The sequence below is a fragment of the Colius striatus genome, unplaced genomic scaffold (genome assembly GCF_028858725.1).
Source record: "Colius striatus isolate bColStr4 unplaced genomic scaffold, bColStr4.1.hap1 scaffold_43, whole genome shotgun sequence".
Taxonomy (NCBI): Eukaryota; Metazoa; Chordata; class Aves; order Coliiformes; family Coliidae; genus Colius; species Colius striatus.
In genome coordinates this window covers 777725-801159 of record NW_026908524.1, presented here as the reverse complement: position 1 = coordinate 801159, position 23435 = coordinate 777725, and the positions used below count along the sequence as shown (strand labels likewise).

Here is a 23435-nt window from a genome sequence, read left to right as displayed (position 1 = left end):
TGCAAGTCTTTTGTCTTCTGTATTTGATACATATGTCATGACCCCGCATGATTTAAAATCTCTTGTGCGATTGTTGTTAACCCCGACTCAGTATACAATGTGGGAATCTCAATGGAGGTTAGGGCTACAAACAATTTTATTGGGGTATGCGGGGCACGCTAATGCCGCTTTAGCAGCTTTAACTATGGAACATCTTACTGGGACAGGGCAACACGCAGACCCAGCCGCTCAGGCTAGAGACATCCCCCGAGACGCTTTAGAAGCGGTCCGGGAGGAAGCGAGAAGAGCCTTAATGAAAGTTCCTGATTCCCAAAAGCCTCAAAAAGTCTTCACTAATATCACTCAAGAGCCTCGAGAACCATATACGCAGTTTATAGATAGGCTGAAGCAGGCTCTGGACCGACAAATAGATAATGCTGAAGCTCGGGAGATCTTATTGTTGAAATTAGCAGTAGAAAACGCCAATGCCGATTGTAAAAAACTCTTAAAATCGCTTCCAAATCAGAACCCCACGATAATTGAGATGATTGAGGCTTGTAACAGGATTGGCACGATGGATCATAAATATGAAGCAATGGCCGCCGCTTTTGCAGCCATGAAGGGGCCTGGGGGAGATAACGAAAGGCAAAACTGCTTTGGTTGTGGGAAACCAGGGCATATCAAAAGAGATTGTCGTGACATTGGACAAGGGAAGAGACCTCCAGCACCTAGCGTCTGCCCTAAATGTAAAAAGGGATGGCATTTTGCGAACCAATGCAAATCTAGATTTGATGTGAATGGGCGTCCCATACAGGGAAACCGGCGGCTGAACGCGAATCCGCGGCGCGTGCAGACACAAATTCCGCGACCAACCCCGGCGCCTCTCTGTACGCGGGGGGAGGGCAGGAAACCGGAGGGTTTCTGACCTCTGCCCAGCAACCACAGGAAGCGCCGGCTTGGACCTGGCAACCTCCCACACAGTAACTTTACTTGACTCCTCTGTTCACCTGTTGTCTACTGAAGTTACTGGCCCTTTACCACCACAGACCCAAGCATTATTGATAGGGAGGTCGTCGGCTACCCTATTGGGTCTCTTTGTATTACCCGGAGTAATTGATTCTGATAGCGAATCGGAAATTAAAATCATGGCCTGGACTCCGTTCCCACCTTGTACCATACCAAAAGATAGTAAAATAGCGCAATTAATTTTAATCCCTAAGACAATTAGCCCCCGGTCTGATGGCCAGCCGAAACAAAGACAGGGAGCTTTTGGCTCTACAGGAGTGCCTGAGATTTTATGGGTCCAATCTATCACCCAGAAGCGCCCCATGTGCCACTGTACTCTAGTTCGCGGGGATCACCGAGTGTTTTTGAGTGGAATTATTGATACAGGGGCTGATGTTACGGTTGTTTCTCAAGCCAAGTGGCCCCCACAGTGGCCGCTGGCAAATGTTTCTCAGGTGCTGGCTGGGATAGGGGGCTATGGAACTAGTCGGCAAAGCTCTGATTTGATTCAGATTCAGGACTCAAGCGGTCAAACAGCTTCTGTTAAACCATTTGTTCTACCTGTCCCTATGGTTTTATGGGGACGTGACGTATTATCTCAGTGGGGTATCTCTATTCAAACTATTGAAAAGCCTTTTTAGGTGGGGCCATTGCAGGGCGTGGAACCCTGAAATTAACGTGGAAGATTAATTCTTCTATTTGGGTCGATCAATGGCCCCTACCTATAGAAAAACTTCACGCCCTCCAAGAATTAGTTGCAGAGCAGCTCTCTGAGAGACATATTGTTCCCTCTACAAGTCCCTGGAATTCGCCAATTTTTGTTATCCGAAAACAGACTGGCAAGTGGCGCTTGCTCCATGACTTGAGAAAAATTAATGATGCTATGGAGGACATGGGAGCCCTACAGCCCGGGCTACCATCACCAACTATGATTCCTCGTGATTGGCATTTAACTGTTATTGATCTTAAAGAGTGTTTTTTTAATATTCCATTGCATCCAGATGATGCCCCTAAATTTGCTTTTTCAGTCCCTAGCATCAATATGCAGGCTCCTTTGCAGAGATATCATTGGGTTGTGTTGCCACAGGGAATGAAGAACAGCCCCACAATATGTCAATGGTTTGTAGCTAAGATACTTAACCCCGTTAGGGTTGCAATGCCTAAAGTGTTGATATATCATTACATGGATGACATTCTAGTGGCAGCTCAGCGCCAAGAAGTCATGGAGGAAGCCGTAGCCCTTGTCATGGCTGCCGTCAAATCAGCAGACCTCTGTATCGCACCAGAGAAAGTACAGAGACTACCACCTTGGAAATATCTCGGGTGGCGTATCAGAACTCAGACTATTGTTCCACAACCTTTACAAATACGTGCTAATGTAAAAAACTTGCATGACGTACAGAAGCTTTTGGGAACAATTAACTGGGTGCGGCCTTTACTTGGTATTACAAATGCAGATTTGAATCCATTGTTCCAAATGCTTAGAGGAGATACAAACTTGTGTGCTCCACGAAGCCTTGACAATGCAGCTATGAATGCGTTACAAAAGGTTGCCACAGCAATTACCAGCAGACAAGCGCAGCGGTATGCACCTGAGTTGCCTTTTTAACTCATCATTCTAAACCCTGTGCAGCAGCCTCATGCGTTAATCTTCCAGTGGGACGACCAGAAACCGGACCCTTTATTGGTTATTGAGTGGGTTTTTTTACCCAATCAAGCAACAAAAACTATCTCGACACAGCATGAAATGTTTGCATCCCTTGTCATCAAGGCCCGGCAGAGACTGTTGACTCTGGCAGGGACAGATTTTACCCTTATTTGTTTGCCAGTGACAACAGTTTATTTGCAATGGTTATTACAACAATCGGACGCTCTAGGGATAGCTTTGGCCAACTATGCAGGACAACTCACCTCACATCCACCTTCTCATAAACTGTTACATGCCGACTTCCATCTATTGCCCATACCAAAAAGAAGTGATCAGCCTCTACAGGCCTTTACTGTTTTTACAGATGGATCGGGAAAAACCCACAGGTCTGTCATTCTTTGGTGGAACGATAAGTCTGGACGTTGGGACTCTGACATAGAAACTGTGCAGGGCTCTCCTCAAATAACAGAGTTGTCGGCTGTGGTTCGTGCCTTTCGGAAATGGTCTATTCCTCTCAATGTAGTCACTGACTCTGCTTATGTTGCAGGAATTGTTCAACGAGCAGAAGCCTCGGTACTCCGTGATGTTTCTCATGTCGCTTTATTTATTTTGTTACAAGAACTTATCTTTCTTTTAAACTCTCGCCATCATCCTTATTTTATTATGCATGTTAGGTCCCATACCTCCTTACCTGGGTTTATTGCAGAAGGAAACCGACAGGCTGATGTGCTTACGTTACCCGTACAGGTGTTACCTGACCGTTTAGCGCAAGCTCGACTTAGCCATTCTTTTTTTCACCAAAATGCCGGAGGCCTGAAACGACAGTTTAATCTTACGCCTCAGCAGGCTAATAGTATCATTGCTACTTGTCCCGACTGTCAAAGACACTCTTTTCCTTCTATAGCAAGAGGGGTTAATCCCAGGGGTTTGCAAAGCCTTCAATTATGGCAAACAGATTTTGAATTTGGGCGTTTGAAGTATATTCACTGTTCTATCGATACATTTTCTGGAATGCTGTTTGCTTCTTGTCATGCCGGAGAGAAGACACGAGATGTACGCAAACATCTAATGCGTGCTTTTGCCACCCTGGGAGTGCCCTCCCAGATAAAAATAGACAATGGTCCTGCATATATCTCTAAATCTTTAACTGACTTTTTTGTATCCTGGGGAGTTTCACATACCACTGGCATTCCTCACTCCCCCACGGGTCAAGCTCTGATAGAGCGTTCCCATCAAACCCTCAAGCGGCTATTACAAAAACAAAAAGGGGGAGTAGGAACTGACACACCAGGAGAGAGATTACAGAAAGCCTTGTATGTTTTTAATTTTTTGAATTGTTCTTTGTTAGATAACAATCCCCCGGTAGTTCGACATTTTAGCACAAACAATTTCTTTGAGCCCAGGGTGAAACCGCCAGTTTTGGTTCGAGATCCAGAATCAGGTAAGATAATGGGACCCTATCCCCTTATTACGTGGGGCAGAGGTTATGCTTGTGTCTCCACAGAAAGAGGTCCTCGTTGGATTCCAGCAAAGAATGTGAGACCCTTTAGAGAGACATTGCAGCAGCTGTCAGCCGACGACACCCCGGAACCTGTGAACGAAGATGAGAATACTACTCCTGAATGACATCAATCCCAGAAACCAATAAGCGGGAACTCTAGTGTCCCCATTGTGGACTGTGTAACTTTTGGATTTTTAGCTGTAGACATGGATGCCAGGAATTTGAAGGAATGTGTTGTATGAATCTGTCTGATCATTCTGTGAGTATTCATAAGCAAATTGCAGAATTGCGAGACAGAATTCACAATGTACAAGAGGGAGTGGATGGATTTGATGGATGGTTAGCATCTTGGGGAATTACGGGATGGTTAAAAGACTTGTTTAAACAAGGAGTTTTGATTCTTTTAATAGTTTGTATATTGTTAGTAATAATGCCATGTATTTTGCAGTGTTTGCAAAAATCTATAGCTACCTCTGTTAATAGGATTCTTTTTGTACGACAGCAAGACCTGGCAAAAAACTTCTAGTACGGAAGAGCTAGTGAAACGAGACGTCCTCGAGCTAGTCGGACGCAAACCTTGGGAAGCGGATGTTGCTTAAAAACAAAAAGGGGGAGATGTGGGTTATGTATGAATAGGAGTTAGTAGAGCTTATAGGGTGTTAGTAATTATATAGATATATATAAGTAATAAAGTTGGTTTTGGCCGTTAGGCTTGTTGTGTCAGTATGGAGAAGTGCCGAGGGTGGTGGAGAATTGCAACATGCAGAAGTAAGCACAAAAGAACAGGATCTTGTGACCCTGCTAAGTAAACTTTGAAACTTATCTAGTTTTGCAACACAATAACCTCTTGGCAGGGTCGTATGTTCTTTATTAGCCTATCAGGAGCTCAGCTTTTGTAATATGTATGAGATGATTAGTTGATTGTTCCAATCAGCATGTGACTCGTTGGTCTTCTGAATATATAAATATGTTGTCTGTATTCAATAAAGTGGACACTTTGCTTGCATCAAGTTGCGTCTCCGTCTCTCAATCGCGGCAATCATCCAAGCTTAATTTTAAGTGTTCTCCAACCTTACAATGAGATTTAGAAGAACTGACTGGGGAAGCATGACGCCTTCCCTCTTTTTGCATGGAAAATGCTTGACATAAGCTACCAAGAACACCAATTCACAAAATGCTGGGTGCATTTCATCCAAAGGCTCATGCTAGGCACAAGTACTGAGATACAGCTGAGTGTATGAGGCCAGACAGAAAAGAAGACCAGAAAGGTAATTTCCACTTACTAAAACCCTAAAACTCTCACAGTGCAACTAGAGATTCTTAAAGGAAAGCAACATGATACCGAGTTCTAAACAAAAGAGACAGTGAACACTTATCCAATTGACAACTGATTTGTAAGACATATATCCAGGCTCTGCAGTCAGCAGAAGCAGAACTAGATGAGGAAAGAGGCCACAACTGCTGTCTTGAGTGCACAAAAGGGAAGTACAAGTTTATAACAGGAGTATTACGAAATCTGTCCAGGTTTCAAGCACTCAAACTGTATCTATAGGTTATCAATGAGTTTGAACTACCAGCTGCCAACAAAAGCTTATTTATTAGGCAGAAATGGAGTGACACCAAGGAATCCACCCAGTTTTTATTGTCTATTCTCACAACCTATGATTTTTGGGAATGGGGAACACCCATTGATTGCATGACTTGAGCGCACCTGAATTCTAGCTAAAGACAGGACAGGAAGAAAGTGTAAGCAGCTCATCCAAAAAGGAAAGCACCCAGCAGTTCTCAGATCCAAGTACTAACCTTGAAAGGAAGCACCAGTGTCTACACACCTGCCCTCAGCAATCATTATCCAAGGTGGAGACGAGACAGACTCTACAGTACTGCTGTACAGGAAGACTCTCTAGTAAAGTAGGGACTGAAAAGCCAAGTGAAGGGAGTTTTGACATACAAAATGTTACTGAGATGTGAAGAACCACTATAGCAAAGTCAAACCTGTAACCAGGAAGGTTTCATGACTATTTAACTACTAAAAATGGCAGTCTGAATGTAACAGGATTCTATCAAAACTGTTTTCAAAACCACAATGACACCTCAGTAGGAAGCAACTGCTCCATCTAGAAGAGAGAATTTATATCCCATGTCTATGGACAGTGCAAATAGAGAAGATATTTGGTTCAATTGACAAGGCCAGAATATACTCATTTTTCAGGAAGTCTGCATCAACGTGACAGAGAAGGAAAAATCCTCCCTTCAACTCTTGTTAAACAGGCATGATCTTCCACTGCAACGTTTCTTCACTCCAGAGGATTGTGTTTGCTCTACTACAAAAATAATGACATTTACAGGACCTTTAATCTTTGCCTATTTTGGTTTATGTTCTAAATAGATAGAGGAAAGGAATAAACAGAACAAATGCCCTCTTCCCATAGAACATGAGGCTCCAATGCAGGAGAAAATCTAAGGTAAACTCAGAACCACCTACAAAACAATTTTAGGTCAAGCTAAAGATTAAGGGAAAATCTGACACACACCTAAGCAACGGAGAAACTAAAAAAGCTAAAAATCTCCCAAATACCCAAGAGATGTGGGATATGTACTACATTAACATGAAGGTAATATGCTAAGGAGGTATTTAAGATGTGTTCTTGGTACACCAAACCAAGGGAAAAAGCAATAACTGTAACTTACCATCAGATATCCAGGTGTTTGTGTCACTGTATCTGGGATATGCTGGGGCACGTCTGTTTGTAAATTAACTTGATGACGATCCAGACACACTGTTCTGTTTCTACATATTTAAAAACTGGTTTTAGAACAAAGCCCTTTTACTTGTAAACTATTTTTGATGTGGCTTACAACATCTTTTCACACTAACATTTCATCAGCCCTCAGTATTCAATTTCTGTTTCAAGTAGCACCAATGACTGGAGATTAGACAGAAGTGGCCAAAAAGCTCTTGTTGGACAAGTTTATACAACAAAACCAAAAACCACCAGGAAACTAGTTTCAGAATAAAACAAAGACTAACACTGAATTTTGTGTTACTTGCAACAAGGGTCATCCACACTAGAAGGAATATCTGAGGGCTTCATCCAAGGCCCTGTTAGAATCCAGTTAGACACAGCTCAGAGAAGTCATCTACTTACCTGGAGATTGGTCTCCAGAAAATGTTGGTATTTTGATTTTCGCAGCAGTATCTAAGAAGAGTGAAACTGATGCAAAAGTAACCACAAGAAAAAGAGTCATGAGCAAAAAATGGTTTCATGAAAGTATCCAACAGGAAAATTGAGCAAGAAAACAGAAGCAGCCATGATTGAGGCATATACCACCTTCCTACACCAGTATGGGTGGTAAGAAAGCTTGGCAATTCCTTACCTGCAAGCCCCAAATGTTTTAAGATGGGTACACAGTGGCCTTGACAATTTCTGGTATTCTTCATCTTTTAGCACCTTGGCAGTCAAACCAGGCAGTTCTGGGGGAACTTCAGCTTCTGCCTGCTGCAAATAGCGGAGGATCCCAAGTGCATCACACTCGTTGTTTTCTCTTAACAGAACGACTGACTTTGCCTTTGTGATCTCTTGGTCTACAGAAGAATCCTAAAACAAATACACACGTATTTTTAACAGCTTCTGTGTATCCACTACTTTGTGATCAAATGCACTATTAACCTGGTAACGGTTTGTCAAACCTTTATCACATTACAGAAGTTGTCAGGCATGCTGTGTACACGATGAGCAAAGATTCTTGGAGAAGGAAAACTGAAATGTGTCACACAAGTGGCATCTGTAGCTTCCAAAGACTGCATGCATTCATCTGTTAAAGCTAAGCACACGGTTTATACACACTTGTAAGTGTACTACTCGAAGCATGTGAAGTGTGACATCCCTTTAACAGTGGCTGTTTCCATCTCTCCATCCACTGATTTAAGCATTAAGAAAAAAGGTCCTTCCCAAACCACTTTGTCATGGTTTGCCATGACAGTCTTTTCTGGTGAGGGGGAAGGGGCTGTAAAGATGGCTCCTGGAAGAAGTTGCTCGCAGCTCTCCCCAGCTCTGAGCCAGACCCACTGCTGGGGCTGAGCCAATGAGCCTCCATCATCACTTTTTAAGAGAAGCCTGAAGAGGAGGTTTCTTCCTCCATTCTTCTTTCTTCTGCCCTTTCTTCTTCTGGCTGGTGGTGGTGCAAGGAGTAGGAACAGTGAGAGAAACAACCATGCAGACTCCAAGGTCAGCGATGAAAGAGAGGAGGAGGTGTGCTGGAACAGAGACTCCTCTGCATTCTATGGAGAGAACTGGGGAAGCTGAGGTTTGTTTGCATTTCTTTAAAGACCCTGCAGTGGTAGAGACTCATTTTGCTAAAGCTGGCCCCAGTCCAGGGGCAGCGATTCACTTCATTAATGGCCCCGAGCCAGGGGCAGTGATTTCCTTCTTTATCACTATGGCCAGAGCAGGCCGTGTCCCGAAGGAGGGACCCAATATCCACAGCTGTAACTGTGGGGAGGAACCAACCTAAAGGTGGATACAAACCAGAGGGCTGGTAATTCATGTAATCTAGACATGCTTTACTGTGTATTTCTTCTTTTAAGAAGCACGAAGCATTGTTATATGCCAAAGAACACTGGTAAATCCTAAATCTTCTGTTAAACTTATAATGTACAATATACAATTCTCACAAAGGGTGTGAATTTCTGACAGCTTCCAGAAGCAAAATTAAAACCCACCACAATCAAAATCTCACATCGGTATTTTCTTATACGTGTGATTTTTGATGATTTGTCAGTGTCGAAGTTTCTCACTGAAGTACCACTGAAGAAGTTTCACACTCCATAAGCACAGTGCACTACCTCAGATAGTCTTAAAAAAAGCCCCAAAACATGGACATTTGCAGTGCTGCCAAATCACTAGACTTTTCACAAAAAGTGATGTTTTTCCAGTTTCATGTCATGCTCAGAATGTCTGGTCTTAGAGACTTCCCAACATTTTCAATCCCCAAATGATTATGTTTTGAGTCATTGAAGAATTCAGATCATACTTGTAACATTTTATACAATTCTTCAGCTCTATACCACACTGACTGGAAGTTCCATGAGAAGACACCTCAGGATATACAGTAGGTTTCTCAAAATATTAGGTCAAATTAATTTCTGCACTGTGTGGCACAGAGCAGTCAAACAAGCATTTTACTAGCTCTGTCTTTGGAAAACTCACTTGTAGTTCTGCCACTCAATCAACAACCACAAAAACATTCTGAACATTCTGGTCACAAACAATTAAGAGAGCCTACATTGCATTCAAGTGTCATTAAGACGACAGAAGTATTCTTACTTCCTCGGATTTTCACACTTTTAGCTGCTTCTTTGTTCTGCCCAAGTATTAACAACATTGGATGAAGCTGTCTGGAGCATCTCTGGTATGTTTTCAGTAGCTCAAAACCAAGTTGTGCCTTCTTCCACCCAGGACACAAGATAAGTGCTAGTGGCTAGGTGTGTATGTACAAAAGAGTTACAGTAGAGCATGAGACAACTGTTTAGAATCTTAGTCATTGTACTATTTCAGAATTTAGGGCAAAACTAAAATCCGCAAAACAGGCCTTTCAATGCTTCAAACAGAAGCTTTTAACACCATATCACCTCTTAAATGCAGATGGTACAGGCCCGAGGAACTGTGCACCAAGCTGGAGACAAATGGATGTGCAGCAACACACGGTGAAAGGTCCAAAAGTTTCATAGAAGCAGAAACATCTTGTCTTACTTGGAGCTGTGTGAGCCATTTTCAGTGGTCCCTTACAGCCTCAGTAAGTCTATGTTTCTGTGATCTAATGCATTAGAAAATGAATGACAATGTTTTAAAAATCAAACCAGACATTTCCATTTCACTATGTAACAGCCCCTTAAAAATCAAGCTTCATTGAGTATCAAAGTGATATGACATTAACCACTTGTTAGATATTACTTGATAAATAAGTTACAGACTCCCACACTCATGCAGTCCATCTCTGTCAATGTCTAAGTAGATGGCCTAAATAACCTGGGAAGCATCATGAAGATACTCTAAGATGACATCAGATGCACCCATTCTCAACATGCACTACCTTTTGGATCATTCATTGACATTTGCACCTTAGAACAGAAAACCTGCAGTACTCTAATATATACATCCTCCACTCCTGTTTCTCAAGGCTTTGTAGCAACTGCTCGACTGCAAAAGTGTAAGAATTGGTGGAATATACAAGAAAGGATTATTTCCCTGATATGAGATGGCAACTACATCACATCCTTGAGCTATTGGTGGCCAACAGTAAGATTCAGTGGAGTTAGGGCCTACAACTTTTTTCCAAGTAAGTTCCTACAGAAAGAGAAATAAAGAGTTCTACCTGAAAATCGTGTGCTTGAAACACCAACAAGGCAACACAAAGCACTGAGCAATTTAAAAGCCTTTGACCCACTGCATAATACATTTCCTTAACACACAATATGATAAGAGTTCTTCTGGGATGAGGAGTTAAATTCTTACATCTAATTCAAATGCCATCATCTGTAGCAGTGGTTGATGGATCAGATGAAACTGTACAATTCTACAGTCTCTCTGAAGCATAATTTACTCAACCGTATGAACAACCTCCTACACATTCCTCAATCAAAATTAGCTACTATAGTATTTAGTATCTGAAAGTTAAGGTATGATACTAGTCTTAAAAATACTAAATGTCATGTATTACATTAGCATTACCCTTTCCAGATCTTCAAGAAGTGGTGCTGTTTCCAGAATTGATGGTGGCTTCATTTTCTTGCCAAGAAAGACAAAGTTTCTTTCTTCAAGATTTTGAAAACTCTGAAACCATATGAAATAGATGACAAAGGCAATACTTAGTAGATGGGTTTGAGCTTACATCCAACTTAAAAACTATTTTTTCTGAGAAGAATTAGCCAAAGAAATGTAAACACAAATGAAGTACAACTCACACACACGTCACACAGAACAGTGCTGAGACTCCTACTGTCCCCTGACTTGGCCATTGCCTCTGTTTCTTGCTTTTTTTCTTTTTGTCTCTTCCCCTGCATTTTTTTTTGCCCTTCATATTTTCACAGAGGCACCACCAACTTTGCTGGCTTGCTGACCTTTGGTCTGGTCTTGTTGCTGATGTGGCTGGATTCAGTCCCTGATGTCCCTCCACAGAGTCCCTCCACAATGACCACTCTTGTAGCCTCAACACTACCCACACCTTCCACATATATGACACACGTTTGCAGAGGTTAAATGGAAGTTATATCCTGGAATTACCTGTTGCTCATTTTCAGTTCTATGTGTGTTCAAAGGATCAGAATTTAAGCACTGCTGAAGCCTGAGAAATATACAAATATTAAATTCAATGTAAATGCAAAAGGAAAGTGTAATCGATAAATATCACCAATATTTCTAAATGGCACGAAACAGTTCACCTACAAAATATCTCTGATGTATTACCTGTGCCAACAAAAACCCTCAAATATGAAAGAAGAAATCAAAAAGTACCATTTTGGATGTAAAATTTACTATTAGGTTTTAGGTATCTGAAAATAACCCGAAGGTTTTTTTACCCAAGACAATTGGTGGGTTCCTCAACTTCAGAAGAAAATCAGATGGGACTGCAGGAAAAAGGTGTCTTAAAGTTGCAAAACCATGAAACAATGTATCTTTGCAACAGTTAAAACTTGAATTAAAAACATTCCTCAGGTTGTTTACATATGCAGCAAATGATCTGCAGCATAATAAAAGCCTTGCACGAATCAACTCAGTCAGATTTCATTCAGCTTGAAAACTTTATAAATCACACTAAGAATAAAAGAAGGCAACTGAATATGCTGAGTGTGCAGAAACGTTCTGCCTCATCACAGCCTTGTTTAGAAAGAATTGCTATTTTTACTGTGGTCTGGATAAGTATCAGCAGCTTCTAATGGCCTCCTTCCCCAATACCATGTGCACACATCTGGTCTTACCCTCTGCCCTTTTAACTGTCTAAGAAGAGTAACTGGAAACATACTACAGCTCCTAATTATCTGGCTACACAATTGTTTCAAATATGTAACATACTGTACCATACCTGTCTGTGTGAACTGCTGGATTTTCCTTGAAAGGCAGTCCTGGGATTGTTTTGACAATCTGTCAAGAAAAGACAAACCCTTTTCTGGCAGTAAAATACTGTTGAAGAGCAACATTTTAGAAAAAAAAGATTACTGAGCTCAAGGTGGTTTTCTTACCTAACCGAATTTTCTTCATTAAGAATCAAGCATGCAACAAGAACATCAACCACACAGGAGAATCAGTTCATGTTCACAGCTCAAGCTATAGCTTCTGGCAGCTCTTTCTTTGAAGAATCTGCCCCTGTATTCCCCCAACAACTACCAAAAGCTGGCCACACAAAACCACTACACATCTTCACAGCACTAGAGCAAGTGAGTACAAAAGGAGACACAACCTGTTCAAAGTCCATCGTTGCAATCTAAAAAACCAAAACCACCAGAACCACAAACTTGAAGGACAACGTTCTCTTTTAACTAGATCAAGAGTTAGTCCCAGATTTGTTACAGAAAAGGACATGATAGCTGACTACAGTATTCCTAATCTGCCTTACAGATGCTTCACTTAATTCATTCTGACATTTGAATAGAAAATCTAACACTTACAGATGTGGTAGTTTCACTGTCATCTGTGTTGGAGCTTTGGCATGTCTTTTCAAGAACAGAACCAGATACAGCAAGATCTAGAAAGACAATTTTAAAAGATGCAGAAACAAGTTTGTGATTATCTGAATCTATGAAAGGCCAGTCTTTTTACAGTTTGTTGCAACTGACTTCTTTCTCTGCTTGTCTCATTTTCTAATGGCAAAAAGAACAACCAAAAGACAGTTGTATTTACATAAAGATATGCAAATGAACCGAGAGAACAAGGACAGAGGATATTTATAGTGATTCAAGTCTGTTTTAAACAAGACAACTCACAGAAAACATTCAAGTTACCTCTGTGTAGAGAAATCCCTCTAAACTCAAATCAAACAGTAAGGTATCACTGATCAATGCTACAAGTTATTTCAACAGTATCTAATGCTTTTCAGCATATCAACAAATGACCCTGCAACTCACCCTTTGTCTTATCAAGTACAAAATGCTTTAGAATATTCCTGCATCTGCTGATTTGATTGCTCTTTGTAAACTCTGATACATAGGCAGTGTTTGTTAGGATACCTTTTGTTCCACTTGTTGGATTCCAACTGATACAGTAGTTCAATATATCCAGGTAAAGACAAATGATGCACTGCATGAATGATTGCTGCCAACACACACGGTTCCCACTTGTTTCAGGATCTGTTGATACCTTCTGCTGGAGCAGCACTGTCCTCAAACCAAGTGCAGGATTAACAACTCTCATTGGAAGAGAGTCAAGATTTAATGATGTTTGGGTCTCCTGATAATCTGCTGAACTCACTGCATTCTCTTCAGCTTGCTCAAAATGAGCAAAGCTGCTTAAGACGAGATCATCATTAATGCATACCTAAAAAAGTCAAGTATTTGACTGACCAGAATCAACACGCAAGTCGCCATCACACACTGCTTTAGAATTTATTTGAAGCTGTAAACAACAGGAAGACATATGCAGTATGTACAAATGCTTTCTGAAGAGTACTCATTCCAGGGCAGGAAAGTTGGTCATATCTTCCTCTATGTTCTCCAAACAGGTGTTACTTACCAGTTTCATGCTTTTGCCTAAAATTCTGTGCTCAGTTTTCTATCAGCTTTCAACATTTTTAGAAAAACTATCTTAGTTTTATGTCCCTTTGATTCAGAGTGCATCCAAACCTGGCAGGAAAAAAACATATTGAACTTAAAAGTTCTCACTGGCTCAGAGAGAAGTGACACTTGCCAACTGTGATTCTGAACAGAGAAGGTATTCAAATTAAGATGTAATCCAAGTTATTGTCTACAGTGAAGACCACAGCTCTAATGTTAAAAGTCTTGGTAAAATACTCCAAATGGCAGCAGTTTTCAAACACATTTATTTTTGTCTACTACGCAGCTGCTTAAGTCTGACAGTAGCTGCAGCAGAGATTTAGCAGGAGTTACGCACTTTGGTAAGTGCCACGAGCTTTCTTCCTTTCTCCCAACTGTTTGGGAATTCAGCCTTATGCACATATGAACTTGTATTTATTTTCATAACACCATGCAACTGCCTTCTTGAAATATCTTTAAGTGTATCACAAAGAAGGACAAGAGTACAGTAAATTCACATAGTTGTTCATCTGAAGTACTTGGGGGACTTCATTTGCTTGTCAATACCTTCCAAAGCGGTTCACAAGTTTCCACCTCACAGAATTCATTCCAAAGTTCACAAACAACAGATTTAGAAAATAAATCTTCTAGTAAGTTAATGATTGCACTTCTACTGTATATGGCAAATTACAAAATTCACTTGCAAATAACACTTTTCGGTCTTAAATTTGTCACAAAGTTATAACTTCTACAGTAGAGTGCACAAAGAGCTTTATAGAGAGAAAAATATCTTACCTTTTCACCTTTTATTGTCACATAAAGGAAAACATCAGATGTGGTATCTTCTACAGCACATACTTTGGCTGTCGTCTGGGTAGCAGCAAAACTGAGTGATGGTGTTTCAATGACGCAGCTGCCTGTTCTTTCCTGCTCTTCTCCAGCCCAGTGTTTCCTCACTAACCCAGCATCTGGAAGAGCAAACAATGGGTGCTTTAAAAGTCTCCCTCTCACTGCAGTGGTGACAAGTTTCTGTTGATCTCCTGGGGACTTTACTTTGGGTTTGGTTTGACATTTTGGCCACCTGGACTTGAGAATTCTCCCTCCCTTTTCCACCCCCCTTTTCACACTTGTTGCCTGCGATTCTCCCTTTACAGTTCTTGCTGGACATTTATCCACACTCTGTGCTCTGCACTTGAAACAACCAGCAGATGATTTCTGATGGAACCTGAGGCTCTCTGCACTGGCCTGATGCAAAGGCAATTTCCATCAAAACTCCTCCAAAATCCTTTTTTTTCTCTCAGAATTGCACCAAAACCTCATTTTATGCCTCACAACTCCCCCAAACCCCACTTTTTCCCCTCAAAATGCTTCCAAAACTCCACTTTTTCCCTCAAGATGGCACTTTTTTACCCAGCACTTCCCAAAAATCCCACTTTTTCCCTCAGAATAGCACCCAAAACCCACTTTTCCTTGGAAAATACCTCCAAAACCTCACTTTTTCACTTAGTACTCCACCAAAACACCACTGTTTCCCTCAAAACTGCACCAAAACCCTGCTTCTTTCCCCAGAAGTTCCCCAAAACTGTACCTTTCCCCTCAAAACTCCACCAAAACCCCACTTTTTCCCCCTCAAAACACCACCCACACTCCACTTTTACCCTCAGAATTTCCACAAAAACCCCACCAAAACACTTGTTTTTTCAAAAATCCACACAAACCCCACTTTTTCCCTTTAAAAATTTACCAAAACCCCACTTTTTCCCTCAAAACTCCACCCAAATCCCACCTTTTCCCCTCAGAATTGCACCAAAACCTCATTTTATCCCACAACTCCACTGCTTTTGGCCCTCAGAAATGTACTCCATCCCCACTTTTCCCCTCAAAACTGTTCCAAACTACACTTTTCCCTGCAAAGCTGCAACAAAACCCACTTTTTCTCCTAAAACTCCAACAAAACCTCCCTTTTGCTCTCAGAAATTGTCCTGGTTTAGGCCCATCAGGGAACAAAGACCACGATTAGCCTCCAGTATGGAAGAGGCTGAGAATTGCTCAAGGGCAGGGAGAGCTTAATTGCCGCTGAAGGTTCCGGACAAAGCAGACCAGGCCACTCGGTTTGGGGAAGAAAACAGAGAAACAGTTTGATGCAACGTCAACTAAAACATACCCCCAAAAACCCAAAACATCACCAAAATGAAACAACACAGAGCAATACATCAATGAAGAGTCCAACCAGCCTTTTGAAGAACACCTTCTTGCCACCCCTCCCCTCTTCCCGGGCTCAGAGCCCTGATCCCGGGGTTTTTACCTTGTCCCCCCCCTGAACGGTTCGGGGGGGCAGGCAGTGGGGGTTTCAGTTAGCCTGTTCCCGATAGCTTCTGCCGTTTGTCCCTCCTCAGGACGGGTGAACTCCACACCAGCCCTCCCTGCGAGTCCGTGGGGTAACTCACACGCATGGCAGCCCTGCACGGGCTGCTCCGATGCCCACTGACTCCAAAGGCTGCAGCTCGTCTCTGCCTCTCGTGTGGGGCTGCTCTGCGGCGTGCAGGCTCTCCAGCACGGCCTGGGCCATGGCCCCTCCCCACACAGTCCCTCTCCCGTCCGGGCTCACTCACACGGAGCTGCTGGGAACTCTCGCTCCTGCCATGGATCTCCAGAGGCTGCAGGGGCACAGCTGCATTCTCGCCACGGCTTGCAGAGGGGTCTCTGCTCTGTTGCTTCTCCTTCCTTCCTCCTTCTCTGGCTGAAGGGGCCGCGTGGTCGCCTCCATCTCGTGTCACTCTTACACCTCCTGCCTCGCATTCCAAATTCCCGGCCCCTAAATAGTGCTGGCAGAGGCGCCAGATTGGCCCAGCCGGGCCGGAGGTGGGTGTGAACCCAGGAGCCGGGGGAGAGTCCGCAAACTCTTTCTCGGGTCTTCACTGCAACCCGCTCCCCCTGGTACTAAGCCAAAAGCTGCTCCTTGCTAAACCAGAACACAAATAAACAAAAACTCTACTTTTTCCCTCAGAATTGCTCAAAAACTCCTCTTTTCCTCTATAAAATTCCACCTAAATCCCAATTGTTTTCCCTCAAAATGCCACCCACACCTCACTTTTCCCCTCAGATTTGCCCCCACACCTCATGTTATCCCTCACAACTCCCACACACCCTCACTTTTCCCCTCTAAACCCAACAGAAAACAGCTTGTTCCTTCAAACCTCCACCCAAATCCCCACTTTGGACCTCAGATAGTTACCAAAACCTTCCTTTTTTCCTCACAACTCCACCCAGACCTCACACTTTCCCCTCAGGATTTCCCCAACAGCTCGCTTTTCCTCTCAAAACTCTACCAAATCAAACACTTTTCCCCACAGAAATACTCTCAAAACCCCACTTTTTCCACCTCAGAAAACCACCAAAGCCCCCACTTTTCCCCTCAGACATGCCCAAAAACCTCCTTTCATCCCTCACAACTCCACTGAAACCACACGTTTTCTCTCAGAATTGTGCCAAAACCTTATTTTTATCCCTCAGAACCCCCCCCAAACCCTACTTTTCTTCTCAAAACTCTACTAAAACCCCACTTTTTGCCACCTAAGTTCCCCAAAAACCCATTTTTCCACTCAAAACGCCACCCAAACCTCACTTGACTTCAGAATTGCCCCCAACCTCATTTTATCTCTCAGAACTCCCCTAAACCCTCACTTTTCCCCTCAAAACCCCAACAAAAACCCACTTTTTCTTTGCAAACTCCACACAAACCCACACTTTTGCTCTCAGAATTGAAACAAAACCCCATTTTATCCCACAACTCCACCGCTCTTTGCCCTCACAAATGTACTCAATCCCAGCTTTCCCCTGCAAAACTGCACCAAAGCCCCACTTTTTCTCCCAAAACTCCAACAGAACTCCACTTCTCCTTTCAGAAATAAACCAAAACACCACTTTGCCCCTCAGAATTGCTCCAAAACCCCACTTTTCCTCTCAAATCTACACCCAAATCCCAATTGCTTTCCCTCACAATTACCCCAAAACCTCTTTTCATCCCTCAGAACTCCCTCAAAACCCCATTTGGTCCTTCAAAAAAAAATCACACAAAACCCCTTTCTCCTCACATCTTCCCCAAAGTCCCTCTTTTCCCCTCACAATTACTCCAAAACCTCATCTTTTCCCTCAAAACTCCACCCAAATGCCACTTTTCTTTCTCAGAAATGTACTCAAACCCCACTTTACAGCCTCAAAACTCCTCCAAAATCCTTGTTTTTTCTCTCAGAATTGCACCAAAACCTCATTTTATCCCTCACAACTTCCCCAAACCCCACTTTTTCCCCTCAAAACGATTCCAAAACGCCACTTTTTCCCTCAAGATGGCACTTTTTTACCCAACAGTTCCCAAAAATCCCACTTTTCCCCTCAGAATAGCACCCAAGACCCACTTTTCCTCAGAAAATACCTCCAAAACCTCATCTTTTCCCTCAAAACTCCACCCAAATGCCACTTTTCTTTCTCAGAAATGTACTCAAACCCCACTTTTCCCCTCAAGACTGTTGCAGGCACCTGGAAGATCTCGGGTTGTAACGCCAGAGGTGGAGGCTACAGAAGAGGTGGGCATGGGGTGGAGTGAAAGGATGACTTGTGTCAGCAGATAAAAGCACATGGTGTAAACAATGAGTTGGAATCAAGCATCATCCATACTGGGTGCGCAGTGATCTTGTCCCCTCAGCGGGGGCAGATCCTTCAGATCCTGCAGGCTCTTGTGGATTGACTCTGAGTGCTGACTCAAATTCACACACCACGTGCCTTCACAGCCCTCACAGCCTCGTCCTTGTGCCAGCCACAAACAATCTGCGGAGGCTCTGTTCTGCAAAGGAGTGTGTCTGATGGAGCCTGCATCGGGTAACCATCCAGTGAGTGCTGCTGAAGTACTGCTGCTGCATTTTGCAAGCCAGCATCCTCATCTTGAAGCGTTGCTAAAGCTTGAGCAGTCCCAATAGCCAGAGAAACTGTCAGTAGCTGCAGCTGTACTGAGACCGAGTGGATCTCGTCCTGTGACATCTGCTCAAGTGACCCAGGCGTTCTGTTGGGGCTGGGTGACTGCCCGTCCTCCTGTTGTCACCCATCACAGCGTTCCTGTAAGCACCCAAATCCCATTCCTGTCAACCTCTCTGGCGTTGCTCTGCTCAGCGTCACGCTCTCGCTGCTCTGAAGCGGCCGCACGGACAGCGCAGGATCACACTGAGGTCCAGATCCCGTGCGGGCACCAGCACATCCCCAGCCCCAAGGGACTCAACGCAAGGCTCCTTCCCACGGCCCCACAGCCGAGTCTCGGGCACGGACCAAAGGCTGAGTCTGGGACGCAGGAGAAGCCCCAAAATGACGCTGCACGTGTGTCAGAGCTGCCCGATCCCCGTTGGAAACACTGAACACGGATGCGGGTTGCACACTCACTCAGAAGGCAGATGCCCCGTGGTCCCTCTCTCGTTCAGTCAGCGTCTGTTCAGGTGCTTTGTGGGCACGTTCAGCCACAGCTGCCCAGGGCCATGTGGGATTCCTGCTGTGGCGCACGCCCCGCTCTTGTAAAAACAGTTGTGTGGCTCTGGATAGAAATGCAGCCCCACTGCCAAGTTGTAACGTGCTGTGGGGCTCCCAGGGAGGCACCAGCAGCCAACCCGAGACGCTGCACGCCACGACTTGTTTCTCCTGGGTGTGTGGTGGCAGAAATAACTGCAGAATGTGTCTATGGCGACATGCACCAAAACGACCCAATTCAGTGCCTGGCTCTCTGCACCGGCCTGATGCAAAGGCAATTTGGGGAGGAGGTGCAATTTGGGGATGAGGTGCCCAGTAACTCATCCAGGGGCAACGGGAACAGATGATCACTTGCCCCACGTGTTCCCAGGGACTGAATGAGATGTGTCCTACCTCAGAAGAGAAATGGCTTGATACTCATGACTCTGCTGGAGGTGATGCTTTTTGCCAGCAGGACTCCCAAACCCAAACCAGCCAGGCAGAGCAGAGTCACTTTCTGCGTTTTGACCTCTGCTTTAAAAAGAAGAAGAGGGATGGCAGCGGGGTGTTGATATCAGTCACTTCTCCTCCCCAAAAAAAAGACAACCCATGTGTCAGAGGGGGATGAGGTAAAGCAAGAATAAAGGAAAAGATGACAAAGGAATGTATCAAGTGCAGCACAACCTCCCTGGCCCTGCTGCCCACACTCTGCTTGCTGCCCCCAGGCTGCCATTGGCTTCTTGCCCACGAGCCCATGTTGCTGCTCATGGTTCTTTGCTGCCCAGCAGCACTGCCAGGTCCCTCTCCTGGAGCTGCTCTCCAGCAGGTCCCCCCCAGCCTGTGCTGGTGCTGGGCTTGTTCCTCCCCAGCTGCAGGACTCTGTCCTTGCCCTTGGTGCCCCTCAGCAGGTTCCTCTGTGCCCAGCTCTAATAAGTTCACGCCAAGTGTCTTCTCCAGTTAAAGTCAGAAAAAGGTTTTTTTCTAAGCAGAATTTGTCATTTCTGGGGCAGGGGCATCTGTAGAAATAAGCCACTGAAGGTGAGCCAGCTGAAAATGAAGCCACTGGATAAAAACTGTGCAGTTGGCTCGTGCCTGAGGGAAGGCAGAGCACTGCTACTGGCTGTTTGCAAAGTCCTTTTGTTCCTGAGACTTACCAAATCCACTTCTTCTGAAACAACAGATTCTGTTCCAGATACATTCCAGATGATATTCCAGATGGCTAGTTCAATGCAGATGTTCAGCTGTGAAGCTGCAGCTGCCAAAGGTATTTGCTGCAACAAGTAACTCCAGCACCGAGGTGGATCTAATGTCAGTCCCTGCCAAACAGGAGCTTTTGAGCCCTACTTTGTCATGCTACTGTACTGCAGTGCTAAAGCCGCCCACTGGAGTCTGACAAGAGCTAATGACGAGATACAGGATTGATTCATTCCAATAGTTTTCCAGGCAAACAAGACATGCGAAGCAGCACACTGTGAAACGGAAACAAGGGTGATGGAGAACATCTGAGGGGAGAAGGAGTCCCCTGACCTCTGACAGGAAAAGGAGATACTGGAGAGCGAGAGATGCAAACAAGGGAATAGAGAAGCCTACTGATAGAAGTCAACCAGCTCGCTGAGGAACAAGAAAGGCAGCATCAGCTCTGTGAAGCAAAGGCACTGTAGAGCTGTGTGACTGGAGTGACTGATGAAAGGCACCATCAGAACTGCCATATGGCTGGTTTCTCAGTGGCAGAGGTCTGTTTTCACTTGAGGCTGCTGCAGAGCTGTGAAAGCCCCTCTTCTTCTCCAAGAGAAGGGGAGGAAGTTCCTGAGTTCTCGCTGTCATCTTTTTGAAGTTCCTTTTCACATTTGCCTGGACATTAGTTTGGGAAACACCAGAGGATTTTTCTGACACAACTGAAAAGACTGCTTGTGGCATAGGCCTGGATTGTGAGACAGCACTTGGAGATGCCCAAAGCGTGGGGATGCCTCACACACACAAATGGGCACCTCACACACACAAATCCTTGGAGGGGACAAGCAGGAGGTGGGCAAATGCTGCCCTTGTGTTGGTCTGAGCAGGCTGGGAGGGGATGGGCTTGCAGGGCCCCCACCCTCTGCGACCCCTCAGGCCCCACAGGAGTGGAGGCCCCTCAGTGGCTGCTGCAGGACAGTTGGGAGGATAAGGAGAGCAAAATCCCCCTTGTGCAAACTGGTGGCCCCCGAGGGCTGGGGCTTCCCTTGAGCCCCCTGGCTGAGCCCATCTCCCTGCTCTCCCCCAGGGGAATCACCCCCCACACTCTCCTCCCCAGAAGGGTTTTACCCCCTTTAGGAGCCCTGGCCAGCAGCACACGCGGTGCTGCACCGCGGGGACGGGCCCTGGCACGTGCTTCCCACGCACCCGCAGCCACTGCGGGATTTGCTGGCACTGCCCCAACACCTCTGTCCTCACACAGCTCCCAGACAGGTCTCTTTCTTTGCTATCCCCTCGGCCTTGGGGGCGTCTCCACTGGATGGTGCTGCTGAGAAAACCCAGTGCGGGCAATGAGGAGGCTGGGGGTGGGATCCCAGGGATGCTGCAGGACTCGCCGTAGCCCACAGCCGGGGCCAGGACAGCAAACCCAGCAGCAGCAGCAGACCCCAAACTGTGTCCTGCTTCCCCCCCAACCCTCACCAAGGATATGGGGCTGGTAGACCCCAAATTAAAGATTGGATTCTGCTTTTAGCCCCATGATGACATCCCTGACACCTCCTCCCTGCCCCCTGCCATCCATTAACAGAGACCAGCGAGGAGCCCCCTCCGCGGCCGAGGGGGCTGAGCCCCCAGGTCCTGGGGCTGGGTGTCCAGCCAGGGCTGGGCTGGTGAGGTGACCCCTTCCTGCAGGGCAGAGGGAGGGGAGCCAGGCCGTGCTGCAGGGACACCAGGAGGCAACGGGGCCTTTTGCTTTTTCTTTTGCATTTAATTTTGATGAACACTGTGTCAGTAACTCTCCACTTCAAAGGTTCCAGTGCACAGGTATTGCTGCACTTCTGCAGCACCGGTGCAGAGGCCAAGGAACTGTCAAACACAACAGGAAACTCATACAATCTTACAAAGTCCAACAACACTGTGTCCAAAGACACTGCTACAGCTACAGCTTCTACTGACTACTGCCTAAGCACTACTGCTGAGAACCTCCAGTGAAGGCGAGGGGCAGGACCTAGCCGTGCTCAGAGTCCTGCTGCTTAAGCCACTTTTCCCTGCAGAGACTGCAGGAGCTGCTGGATCCAATTAACGAAATCCAGCAGCTTCTGGAGTGGGAATGAGCAGGACTCAGTCCCTGCTGCTGTTGCCAGGGCTGAGCCTTGTGATGGCCTCTTTGGCCGGGCGAGTGTCGCAGCACTTCCTCCTGAGCGAATCCGTGACTGGACCCAGTTGAAGAAGTGCTGGGTGGAGGTGTAGACCCCAGGCTGCTTTGGTCTGGCACAGCCTTTCCCCCAGCTGGTCAGGCCCACGAGCCAGAAGAAGTTGGCGTGTGGAGCTCTGCAGACGAGCGGGCCCCCGCTGTCACCCTGCAGCACAGGACAGAGGGTGAGGGGGGTGTTGGGGAGCCCCAGCAGTGTGAGGGTGATGCTGGGAAGCCCCAGCAGGGTGAGGGGGGTGTTGGGGAGCCCCAGCAGGGTGAGGGGAGTGTTGGGGAGCCCCGGCAGCCCCACGTGGGCCAGGGCTGCGGGTGCTGCCGGGGCTGGCCCGTGGCTGCTCCTACCTGGCAGGTGTCGATGCCGCCCCGCGGGTAGCCAGCACACAGGTTGTAGCTGCGCACGGCCCCTCCGTACCACTCGCTGCTGTTGCAGAGCTTGACATTGATGAGGCGGACCTTGGCCTCCTGCAGCACGTCGGATGTTTCTGCAGCTGTGAGCATGGCAAAGAATTAGCCCCCAGCAGCTCTGGGCCACTTCCCCTCCCCTGTCTGGGCAGAGCCCTTCCCTGAGCCTTGGCTTTGCACCCCCAAAGAGGCACTCGACCCTTGTCTGATTTTAGGCCATGGCTCAGAATCATAGAATCCCAGATGGTGGGGTTGGAAGGGACCTCTAAACATCATCTAGTCTGAC

At 45.5% G+C, this 23435-nt stretch overlaps 1 protein-coding gene across 1 annotated transcript in view; it reads right to left on the bottom strand.

The window, feature by feature from the left end:
* Window positions 1-23435, bottom strand: part of LOC104557130 (acrosin-like) — a 52743-nt gene that overhangs the window by 3733 nt on the left and 25575 nt on the right. The window contains exons 9-10 of the mRNA XM_062020053.1: window positions 23090-23235; window positions 22727-22895 (exon numbers count right to left, since the gene is read on the bottom strand). Of these exons, the coding sequence (XP_061876037.1) occupies window positions 22727-22895; window positions 23090-23235 (315 nt within the window). The remainder of the gene's footprint in view (window positions 1-22726; window positions 22896-23089; window positions 23236-23435) is intronic.